Source organism: Chroicocephalus ridibundus, chromosome 18 (assembly GCF_963924245.1).
Source record: "Chroicocephalus ridibundus chromosome 18, bChrRid1.1, whole genome shotgun sequence".
Classification (NCBI taxonomy): domain Eukaryota; kingdom Metazoa; phylum Chordata; class Aves; order Charadriiformes; family Laridae; genus Chroicocephalus; species Chroicocephalus ridibundus.
Window position 1 is genome coordinate 8,008,697 of NC_086301.1, and position 10,780 is coordinate 8,019,476.

A 10,780-nucleotide genomic window follows, 5' to 3' on the forward strand; every position below is an offset into this window, starting at 1 on the left:
GGTTGGCGGGAACCGGAAGGGGCGGGCGCTTCCGGGTCACGGCGGGGCCGCAGGTAGGAGCGAGGGGAGCGGCGCGGGCCCCGTAGGGTTCGGGGCCGGGGGGGTCCCCCCGGGGTGCTGGGGGGGCAGAGACACACACCCCACACACCCCCCCACACCCCCCCCCGCCATGCGGTGTTGGAGGTTCCCGGAGTAATGGGGACAGGGACCCTGTGGGCGGGGGGGGGGGTGTTGTCCCCGCAGTGATGGAGGAGCAGGGACCCCCCAGGGTTTGGGGGGGGTCCCTGGAGCGCTGGGGGGGCGGAGACACCTCCCCCCTACCCATAGGGTTTGGGGGGGGGGGTCCCTGGGGTGCTGGAGTCAGGGACAATGGGGACAGGAGCCTGTGGGTGTGCCAGCACCGGTCCCCATAGGGTTTTGGGGGGTCCCTGAGGTGCTGGGGCCAGGGACACCCCTGCTGGGGGGGGCGGGGGGGCAGAGACCCCTCCTGGGGTGGTGGGGGTCTGCAGGGGGCTGAGGACAGAGACCCCATAGGGGTTGGGGTGGCCTCTGCTGGGGAGGGGGACCCCGGAGGGCGCTGGCACTGTCCCCCGTAGGGTTTTGGGGGATCCCTGGAGTGCTGGGGGGGGGTGGGGGGGGCAGAACCCCACCCCCCGGGGTGCTGGGGTCAGGGACGCAGACCCCCAGTGGGGTGTTGTTGGGGGTCCCTGGGGTGTTGGGGACAGCCCCGCTGCGGCTTCAAGGTGTTTTCCTGTGCGAGAGCTGCCAAAGTGTCGGTCCATCCCCACACCGGGGAAATAATAATTAATAATAATAATAATAATATCTTCACTTCATCCTAAAGCTCATTTATTTTATAAATGAGGTAAAAGAAGGGAAGGGGAGCGGCGAGTTGGGTGGCGCAGGCACTGATGGAGGTGTGTTTCTCATGAAGCCGCGGAAATGAGAACGCATCTCTCCACACGCTTTATTAAAGAAAGATATCGCCGAGACGCCAGAAATAAAACCGCCTTCGTAGCTCACACAACAATCCAGGGGCAATTAAAAAAAAAAAGTAAATCACCGGGTCCGTTTTAGTCTTATTTCTTCCGAGATTGGAAGAGCCTGGGTGGGTTTGCGGTGCCCGCTCCCCGTCCCAGGAAAGCGGCTCCGCAGCGGCGGCGGATGGTTTATCCCGGCCGGTTTAACAACCCCGGGGAAGAGTTTTAATCCCGCGTAGAAGCGCAAAAAGGGGATTTTTGTCTGAATGAGCGAGGATTCGGAGGAGGGAAGAGGTCCCGAGGAGAGCGGTGAGGTGCTGGGTGCGGAGGAGCCTAGGAGGAGGTGGTTTTTCTGGGGAGGAGGCCCTTGGCCAGGTCCCAACGCACCTCCCAGCGCAGGGCCGCCCTCTTCTTCTCGGTGGGGACGGCGTAGGCGTTGGGGACGCGGAGGTGCTGCGGTTTGCCGGGCAGCTGGGGCCTGCAGAGCATCTGCTCCCGGATGCCCCAGCGCAGTTCTCGCCGCTCGTCCTCCCCCGGGATGCGGAATTTCTCCCATTCTCGTTTATATTCAAAATATTTGGCCACTGGGTCGGTTTTCCCCCGGTTACGACCCAGCGGTTCAAAGCGGGGAGGAATGAAGGATTTGGGCTGTCCCCCCGCGGTGCTGTACTGAGAAGCGGCAGAGCTCCGGCTGTCGAAATCCTCGAGGAGAAAGGGGGGACTGTCCCCGTGGGACCACCGGCGAGGGGATTCATCGAGGGAGCTGCTGCTGCTGCTGCTCTCCATTTCCCCCTCGGAGATGCTCTCCTCCGGACCGGTCCTCAGCTGAAGCAGTTTCTGCCTCAGGCTCCGAACTTCGGCGTCGCTCTCCGTCTCGCTGGTCACCGACTCGTCCCAGACCTCTACCCCTCCATCGGGTCTGCGCCTCAGCACCTTCCTTTTCATGACCAACCTCCTGCTTCCCCTCCGATCCCCGGGAAACGCGGGGGGCGCCGGCTGCACCCCCAAAGCCAGGGAGGCCTCGGCGTAGGGCCGCTGGCTGCCCCCTCGCTGCGCGTACAGCCGGCTCAGGGCCAGCGCAGCCGCCAGCTCCTCCTCCTCCTCCATGATATCCGCCAAAATGGGCGAATCCTGCAAAAAAAAAAAAAAAAAAAAAAAAAAAAAAAAAAAAAACCCAGTTAATTTCTTGCGGCACATTCGAGCTAAGGATATAAAGAGGGTTTGACTCTCGGTTTCCGGGGTTGAGGGGCGTTGATTTAGGTTGTGGTTAATCAGACGGGGGTCCGGGAGTGCTAAACCTCCCGCTGCCGGCAGAAGGCTCCTTCCCTACAGCTCTCGGAAACGCAGCTGGAAAGCCCCCTCCGAGGCAACCCTTAAATTCCTGCTTGAAAACGACGCTAAAATGAATTAACGTGATATAGAAAGTACTAACGGGATGATGGGCAAACACCGAGCGCCGGGCAGAGGCGTATAATGATTTTCCCCTTCTGCCTCTTTTCTTAAAACCATGGGATCTAGTTGAGATTTAATCTAAGGGGAGATTTGATTAGAGGTGTCAGATTTTCCCCTTGTACCTCTTCTTTTAAAAACAGGGTATCTAGTCGTGATTTCATCTGGGGAGAGGTTTAATCGACATCCACAGAGGAGAAGGCTCAGCGCAGCCTTTAGGTGCTTCTTTAGACGTTGGCTGTCGAAGCCCAAAGACTCCTTGAGTCTGCTCAAACCCGCAGCGAAAAGGGATCCGGATGCGGTTTCCACCCCCTCCGCAGGTTTGGGATATCTTTAAGGGTTGGGAGTGGAAAAAAAAAAAAAAAAAAAAGTAAGTTTTAACGGCGCCGTTAGGAAATGTTGGAGCAGATGGTGCGGCGCGATGAGTGGCAGCCGTTAGCGGGCTGTCTGAAGTGTTGATGCTGGCTGAGCGCGGTGCGAAAATGGAAAGGGCTCCGTGACGGCTCTGGCGCGGATAGCAAAAGGCCAGCCGGGAACGTGCTGCCGCCGCCGCCGCACCTGGGCTGACGGAGCGGGTCCCATCCCGCAGCGAGGGGAAGGAGTGATTAAAAAGTGCAGGAAAGAAAAAAAAAAAAAAAAAAAAAGAGGCTTGAGTAAGATGAATCTGTCCGAGCTGAGCCGCCTTGGCCCTTCCCATGCTCTGCGAGGAACGCTGAGGGGTTAAAGAAATAAAGAATTATTCCATGGGTAACGATTATTTTACAGAGCAAGCCTCTCAGTGTAATAAAAGCCCCATAAAAATGCAAAACTCTGATTTCCTTCTTTCTCTGCAGACCCCGAGCAACTAATTAAGGCTCCGAGACAGCGGCTATGGCCGAGGGGAGCGCGGCTACCGACCAAGAGCGACTCCTGAGGAGGGTGCAGGAGCTGGAAGAGGAGGTGAAGCGGCTGCAGGAGAAGCTCCGAGAGGACAAGGAAGGCGGTGGGAGAAGAGAGGCTCCTCCCGCCCCCAGGAAAGCCAAGAAACGCCAACAACGGCCGTTCGATTTTGGCGCTTATGGCCGCAGGCACGTGGCGCTGAAGATCGCCTATCTGGGCTGGGGCTACCAGGGCTTTGCCAGCCAGGAGAACACCAGCAACACCATCGAGGAGAAGCTGTTTGAGGCCTTGAAGAAGACGCGGCTGGTAGACGACAGACAGACCTCCAACTACCACCGCTGCGGGCGGACAGACAAAGGAGTCAGCGCCTTCGGACAGGTCAGGATCCCGCCCAGGCTTTCCCGGATCTCTGGGCTCCTCTGTGGGACGGAGATCCGGTGGGATCACTGTCCTGCAGTGACAGCAGAGGGTGGATTAATTTTTTAAAAGCCATCAGCTTTTAAATCTGAAAGCGAGCCTGGCGATGGCTTCCTGCATGCGGAATGATGGTTTTAGACCCTTGAAGTGTTGATTAGTGCTCGCTTTTTTCCATGTTAGTGCTTGGGTTTTTTCCATATTGGTGCTCGGTTTTTTTACGGGGGCCTGTTTTGAGAGGCTGAAATGCATTTTAGGCTGCAGCTTCCCCGATAGCTTCAGCGCTGCCAAAAAAAAAAAAAAAAAAAAAAAAAAAAAGGGGAGATGCCCCTTCCTTGGGCAGAGCCCTTCAGCTGATTTAACTCGCTAACCCCACACAAAAAAAGACAAAAAAAAAAACAAACCAGCCCAAAAAATAAATCCAAGAATTATTGGATAGCTTCCCGCAGAGTCAGGCAGCTGAATTCCTGCGCAGAAGGGGCCGAGGGGAGCCGCAGCAAGCGGAAGGGAGCGTGGGAGTGGGAGCTGGAGGGAAGGGAGCGAGCCGGCCGGCTGGGTGGGCACGGAGCCATCAGGGAGAGCCCAACCCTTCCCTGCGCCCTGATGGTTTCGCTCTCGGGACCAGTCTCTCCTTCCCTGCGGCCCAGGGAAGCGGAGCCCGGCTTAGCTTTTGCCTCGCCGGGGTGGGTTTGGCTCGGATGGGCCGTCTGCTCTCCTTCGCAAGACGAGCCGCACGGAATAAGGGCAGAAGGCACCTTTTCTTGCGCCACGTCAAGGTACCTGCGGCGTTAATTAACCAGGCGTCCCAGACAGCCAGGCTGTTGCTGCCTTCAAGTCATCACCTCCAGCAAAAAGAAAAGAAAAAAAACTTAAAAAAGCACGTTATATCCTAAAAACCAGTGACTAAAGTTGAAGCCATTTCGAGATCATGCTACGTAGGCAGTCTGCAACTTTCTCTGTTTTATTAAAGGAATCCGTAGCATCTGCTCGGAACCTTAGCAGAGGCACTTGCAGCTCTACCCGCAGGAAGGAGGGGTAAGATCGCCTGATTTAAGACACCTTCATCTGTAGGAGATCCTGCATTTATTTCACAGCGGTGTAGGAAGACTTGGCTTGACATGCCGAATCCGCCCATCTGCCATCTAATCCTGGCTTCCCTCGTTGTGCAGGTGATTTCCCTCGATCTCCGCTCGAACCTGGCGGAGGGGAAGAAGCTAAACAGCCACAACTCGGAAGGCAAGAGCGAGGGGGAGGAGGAGCTCCGCTACACCCATATGCTGAACAGGGTGCTCCCGCCCGACATACGGGTGCTGGCCTGGGCCCCCGTGGAGCCGGATTTCAGCGCCCGGTTCAGCTGCCTCAAGAGGACCTACCGGTACTTCTTCCCCTGCGCCGACCTGGACGTGGCCCTCATGCACACCGCGGCCCAGAGGTACGTGGGGACCCATGATTTCCGTAACCTGTGTAAAATGGACGTCGCCAACGGGGTGGTCAACTTCCAGAGAACGATCCTCAGTGCCGGAGTGACGTGGGTGGAGAGGGGAGAAGAAACTGGGCCGCAGGATCCCTTCCGTCTGTGCCAGTTTGAAGTGACGGGACAGGCATTCCTGTATCACCAAGTCCGCTGCATGATGGCCATCCTCTTCCTCATCGGGCAGAGGATGGAGAGGCCGGAGATCATCGATGAGCTGCTGGATGTGGAGAAGAATCCCCGAAAACCGCAGTACAGGTACGGAGAGCTCGGGAAAACCTCCTGGTCTGCTTCGCAAAGCGACGGCTGCGCGCGAAGTGCCGCTGGCAAACCACGTCTCTGACAGCCTGCGAAGTCTCTCACAACATGGGAGCAAGCTGCCAGCGGCCTCTCTGCAAGGGATCCGTAAGGATCCTTTTTTTCTTGCTCTTGGACAAGCTTTTCATGGCTTTAGTCCTTGGTATTTGGTGAAAACGAATTCGGAAGAAGGAGGTTTGTAAAGAAACGGGGCTGTTTTGGGCAGAAAGGACAGGCTGATGCGTGAGGCTTTGTTGTCACGACATCCCTCCAGGCAGCGACAGGTTAACGCCTGCTCTCCTTTTCCCTAGCATGGCAGTCGAGTTTCCCCTCGTGCTGTACGACTGCGCGTTCGAAAACCTCCGGTGGCTCTACGACCGAGAAGTGCAGGAGTTCAACATTACCCACCTGCAGCAGCTCTGGGCCAACCACGCAGTCAAAACTCAAGTGCTGCGGAACATGTTAGGAGGGTTAGACGCAGCTCCCGTCGCTACCGGAGAAAGTAAGGGATTGTGGCAATGCCTTGGGATGGGGGTAATTGGTTTAAAAAAATAAAATAATGAAGGAAAGGGGTAATTAAACAAAACCACTGGTATTTTTTCAATGATATTGCAGGCCCAGGGAACAGCACGACCGTCCTGTGGGGAGAGATGAAGCCTCCGCTCCGCAGCCAGGTCAGCAGCTTCGTGGAAGGCGTCCAAGCCCGCACCTACAAGCCTTTACTGGCCCGTCCCAAGTGCGAGGGGCTGGAAGCCCGCATCCGCCACTTCGTGCGGAGGGGCCGCATCGAACCCCCCCAGGGCCTGGAGCCAGCGGGGGACAGGGACAAGGATGAGGACAAGCAGCCCCCTGAGACCAAGGGGGGCCACCGCCGCCATGCCCCGGGGAACGGCAGTGCCACCCAGCAGCCCCCCAAGCGGGTCTGCGTGGACGTCGAGTGACGGGTCACCTCAGCAGGAGGAGGGCAGGTGGCTGCTTCGCTTATTTTTTTATTGATTGAGGGGAAAAAAAAAAAAAAAAAAAGTAATGCAGTTTTCCAGTGCTATTTTTATAAATTTTAAGAAAACTTGTGGAGTGCTGCTGCGTGCCGGTCTGGGAGGGGATGGGGGGGTGCCTCGGCCCCCTCAGAGCCGCCTGCCCCGCTGCGGGGGGAGCGCTGAGGCTGTACTGGGATGTACTGGGATATACTGGGCTGAGGCAGCCGGGGCCCACCCGCCTGCTCGGCCTCCCCGCGAAACCCACGCGTCCCCCCCGGTACCCGACAGGGTCCTCCAGTCCCTAACAGGGTTCATACGTTCCCCCCCCCCCGGTACCTGACAGGGCCCGGGCGCTCCCGTCCTCCCGCCGCGACCGTTACCGGCCGCCAACCGTCGCCGCTGTTTAAACCACTGGGCGGTCCCGCCCCTCGTCCCGTCGCCATTGGACGTTGCGGCTGTCGCTCGGCTGGCCGTCCCTTTGCGATTGGGCGCGCGGGCCGAAGCACCGCCTCCGCACCGCCGCCATTGGCCAGGAAGGGGAGGAGGGGACAGAAGGAGGAAGATGGCGGCGGCGAGCGGCGGCGGGCGGTGGTGGCGGGCCGCGGCGGGCCTAGCCCGGGCGGTGAGCACCGCCGGCGGCGGCCGAGCGGCGGCGGAGGAGGGACTGCGAGCCGAGGAGCTGGCGGAGCGGCTGCGGGCGCAGAGGAGCCAGGGGGAGAAGCGAGAGGTGAGAGTGGGCCGCCATGGCGGGCCCTGAGGCGCTGGACTACAACTCCCGGCGTGCACCGCGCCTCCCCCCCCCCCGGCGGGCACTCATGGCGGCCCTCGGCCCGCTCGGTTTGCGTTCTCCCCGCGCCGTTGTTCCTCCTCCTCCTCCTCCTCCTCCTCCTCCTCTTTTTCCACCGGTTTGGTTCTCTCCGCAGAGGCCCGGGGACCCAGCGCAGAGGCGGGTGCGGGAGCTGGCCGCCCTGAGCAAGCGGCTGCAGCAGGTTCACCCCAACGTCCTGGCCAAAGTGCTCAAGCAGGGGACCCTGTACCAGGACGAGGAGATCGTGGCCATCAACAAACCCTACGGCCTCCCCGTGCACGGTGAGGGAAAGCCAGCCGTGCCACAGAGGGGGAAATGGAAACGGCTCCACGGTGGTGATGGGGGATCAGAGAACCATAGAACGATTAGAGTTGGAAGGGACCTTAAAGATCATCTTGTTCCACCTCCCTGCCCCGGGCAGGGACACCTCCCACCAGCCCAGGTTGCTCCAAGCCCCGGCCAACCTGGCCTTGAACCCCTCCAGGGATGGGGCAGCCACAGCTTCTCTGGGCAACCTGGGCCAGGGGCTCACCACCCTCACAGCCAAGAATTTCTTCCTCAGATCTCATCTTAATCTCCCCTTTTCCGGTTTAAAACCATTCCCCCTCATCCCATGGCTCCCCTCCCTGCTCCAGAGTCCCTCCCCAGCTTTCCTGGAGCCCCTTGAGGGACTGGAAGGGGCTGGAAGGTCTCCCCGGAGCCTTCTCTTCTCCAGGCTGAACCCCCCCAGCTCTCTCAGCCTGTCCTCACAGCAGAGGGGCTCCAGCCCTCCCAGCATCTCCGGGGCCTCCTCTGGCCCCGCTCCAACAGCTCCGTGTCCTTCTGCTGTTGGTGCCCCAGCGCTGGAGGCAGCACTGCAGGGGGGTCTCCCCCGAGCGGAGCAGAGGGGCAGAATCCCCCCCCTCGCCCTGCTGCCCACGCTGCTGGGGATGCAGCCCAGGCTGCGGGGGGGGTTTCTAGGTTCCCAGTGCACGTTGCCGGGGAGTGTTGAGCTTCTTGTCCACCCTTGCACCCCCAAGTCTTTCTCCTCAGGGCTGCTCTCCAGCCATTCTTTGCCCAGCCTGGATTTGTGCTTGGAATTGCTCCAACCCACATGCAGGACCTTGCCCTTGGCCTGGTTGAACTTCATGAGCTTGGCACAGGCCCACCTCTCCAGCCTGTCCAGGTCCCTCTGGATGGCATCCCTTCCCTCCAGCACATTGCTGCACCACACAGCTTGGTGCCATCAGCAAACTTGCTGAGGGTGCCCTCAATCCCACTGGCCGTGTCACCACCAAAGACAATAAACAGCACCAGTCCCAGTACCTACCCCTGAGGAACGCCGCTTGTCACGGGTCGCCACTTGGACATTGAGCCGTTGACCACAACCCTTTGAGCGCGGCCATCCAGCCAGTTCCTTATCCACCCAGTGGTCCATCGGTCAAATCCGTGTCTCTCCAATTTAGAGGCAAGGATGTTGCGCGGGGCAGTCTCTTGTGCTTTGCCCATATCGAGATAGATGATGTCTCTGTCTTCCCTGTGCTGAGGTTTTCCTTCCCAGGGAGGGACGTGGGAGTTTGTCACCTTTAGATCACAGCCTTCATCTCACATTTTGGGGGACATGAAAGTCCCCCCTGATTTCCTAGTCTGTGCGTTATGCAGGTGGCCCTGGGATCAAGAATTCTATTGCTGACGTGTTGCCGATTTTGGCCAAGATGTTGGAGAACATGAAAGCCGAACCCCTTCACCTCTGCCACCGGCTGGACAAAGAGACCACGGGCGTGATGGTGCTGGCGCGGAACAAGGAGGTGGCGGAGAGGATCCGTCTTCTCTTCAAAACTCGTCAGGTGGAGAAGATCTACTGGTAGGAAGGGTTTAGGAGGAGGAGAAGCGGCTTTGAAGGGCCCATAGAATTTGAAGAAGGGGTGAAGGGACAGTCACCAGGGAGTGGAGCTTTGTGGAAGTGGTGGGTGTTGGCTTATCTTCCCTCGAGCGTCTTTTTATGGGGATGGGTTGCAGGGAAAGGGGATGAGGGGAGGGTTCCCTTCCTGCTGGCGCGATGCCCCGCAGACCTCTGGTTTCCCTCCCCAGGGCAATTAGCCTGGGGGACCCAGACCCTGCTGAGGGCATCGTGGAGATCCCCATTGTGGAGAAGGAGGTGCAGAGCCACCAGTCGCACTACAAGGTGAGCCACGTGTCCTCTGGGCCACCGTTTTGGCCTCGTGTTCCCCAGAACCCCCCTCCTGCCTTCCGGCGGGCTCACCCTCTCGCTGCCGTTCAGATGACGCTGGCCCCCAACTATCGCCTGTCTTTGGAGGATGGGAAGGTGGTGAAAATCCGCAAGAACCGCAATGCTGAAAGCGCCGTGACGCGGTACCGCTGTCTGGCTAGCTCCTCCGCCTGCTCGCTGCTGGAGCTCCAGCCCATCACGGGTGAGGCCTGGCTGGGTGTTCCCGGGGTTGTGTTGGCCGCTGGATCCGCTTTCTGTGCGGCTCGGCAGCCAAGACCAGTGCTGGAAGAGGGAACGCGTCGTTAGACACGACCGAAATCCTTTTTCGGGCCAAGGCTCTGCGAATGAGCCGCCCCGGGGCGATGGTTTGCTGCCAGGCCGCTCTCCGCCTGCTGGTGATTTTGGGGGTGGGAGCCTGGTGCGACTGGTTGTCATGTTTCTCATCTTTGCCTTCCCTCCTCAGGGGTGAAGCACCAGATCCGGGTTCACCTGGCCTACGGGTTGGGGTGCCCCGTCCTGGGGGATCACAAGTATTCGCACTGGAGTAAGCTGGCACCCCAGGTAAGGCAGGTCCTGTGTCAGGGGTGGGGATCCAAGGCTGGGTGACCCCTTTGTGTCCCCCAGCTCCCCCTGGGCCAGGGTTTTCAAAGCCCGGCTGAAGAGATGGGGTTGTGGAAGGGACGTTTTCTGTCCTCTCGGCAGAAGCTTCCTGAAATCACCTTGAAGAGGCTAAAGCTGGAGCAGAGCAAGGCTCGCCACCTCCCCCTCCACCTCCACGCCCACCGGCTCTCCTTGCCCCTGGGCCGGCGGATAGACCTCGTCTGCAAGCCGCCCCTCTTCTTCCAAAAGACTCTGAAGAAGCTGGACCTGGATGTTGCTAACGAGTAACGAGGCAGGACCGTCTATCTCTGCGCCTCCAGCGCATGGCAGCGGTGGGTCTGGCTGCTCCGCGGCAGCGTCCGCCTTGGAGCCGGCGGTGCGATGAAGTCCGCGGTCTCTGCCGCTTGCCAGAGACCTCCTGTGTCGGTACTGGCGTTGCTGGCTTCAAACCAGGTACCTGCGTGTGCTTCCTGCCCCGATTTGGTGCAGAAGAGTGGTTGGGCGTGCTGAAGAACCTCTTGTTCGGACAAATGGGGCTGTGTAGGAACTGGGTTTTGCCCGCTCCGTGTTTTGAACTTGTCTCTGAGCAATAAAAGATCCAGTTCCCGCTGAGGTGAAGGGTTGGTGTCTCTCTCTGCTCAGGCGGATCTCGGTCCCTGGGCAGGTTTGAGCCCGCCTGGGTGCAGTCCCTCCCGG

General features: G+C 59.3%; 3 protein-coding genes across 4 annotated transcripts; 2 read left to right on the top strand and 1 right to left on the bottom strand.

The window, feature by feature from the left end:
• Nucleotides 1-19: 19 nt before the first annotated feature.
• On the top strand, nucleotides 20-6,788 carry PUS3 (pseudouridine synthase 3). Of its 2 annotated transcripts, none has more exons than XM_063355059.1 (5): nucleotides 20-53; nucleotides 3,263-3,686; nucleotides 4,892-5,451; nucleotides 5,802-5,992; nucleotides 6,106-6,788. In XM_063355059.1, the coding sequence occupies exons 2-5, from the start codon at nucleotides 3,300-3,302 to the stop codon at nucleotides 6,429-6,431; spliced, it is 1,464 nt and encodes a 487-aa protein (XP_063211129.1). In that variant the 5' UTR covers nucleotides 20-53; nucleotides 3,263-3,299; the 3' UTR covers nucleotides 6,432-6,788. The 2 variants fall into 2 exon arrangements, with proteins under 2 accessions (XP_063211129.1, XP_063211130.1); XM_063355060.1 differs by lacking the exon at nucleotides 20-53 and adding an exon at nucleotides 2,121-3,176.
• On the bottom strand, nucleotides 833-7,217 carry HYLS1 (HYLS1 centriolar and ciliogenesis associated). Its single transcript, XM_063355064.1, has 2 exons — nucleotides 6,804-7,217; nucleotides 833-2,111 (listed from the first exon to the last, which is right to left on the bottom strand). Exon 2 carries the CDS (start codon nucleotides 2,085-2,087, stop codon nucleotides 1,314-1,316), a length of 774 nt encoding a protein of 257 aa, XP_063211134.1. The 5' UTR covers nucleotides 2,088-2,111; nucleotides 6,804-7,217; the 3' UTR covers nucleotides 833-1,313.
• Nucleotides 7,030-10,696, top strand: RPUSD4 (RNA pseudouridine synthase D4). The gene is made up of 7 exons (XM_063355063.1): nucleotides 7,030-7,194; nucleotides 7,391-7,556; nucleotides 8,917-9,118; nucleotides 9,346-9,439; nucleotides 9,536-9,686; nucleotides 9,948-10,045; nucleotides 10,187-10,696. The coding sequence occupies exons 1-7, from the start codon at nucleotides 7,030-7,032 to the stop codon at nucleotides 10,370-10,372; spliced, it is 1,062 nt and encodes a 353-aa protein (XP_063211133.1). The 3' UTR covers nucleotides 10,373-10,696.
• Nucleotides 10,697-10,780: the final 84 nt, after the last annotated feature.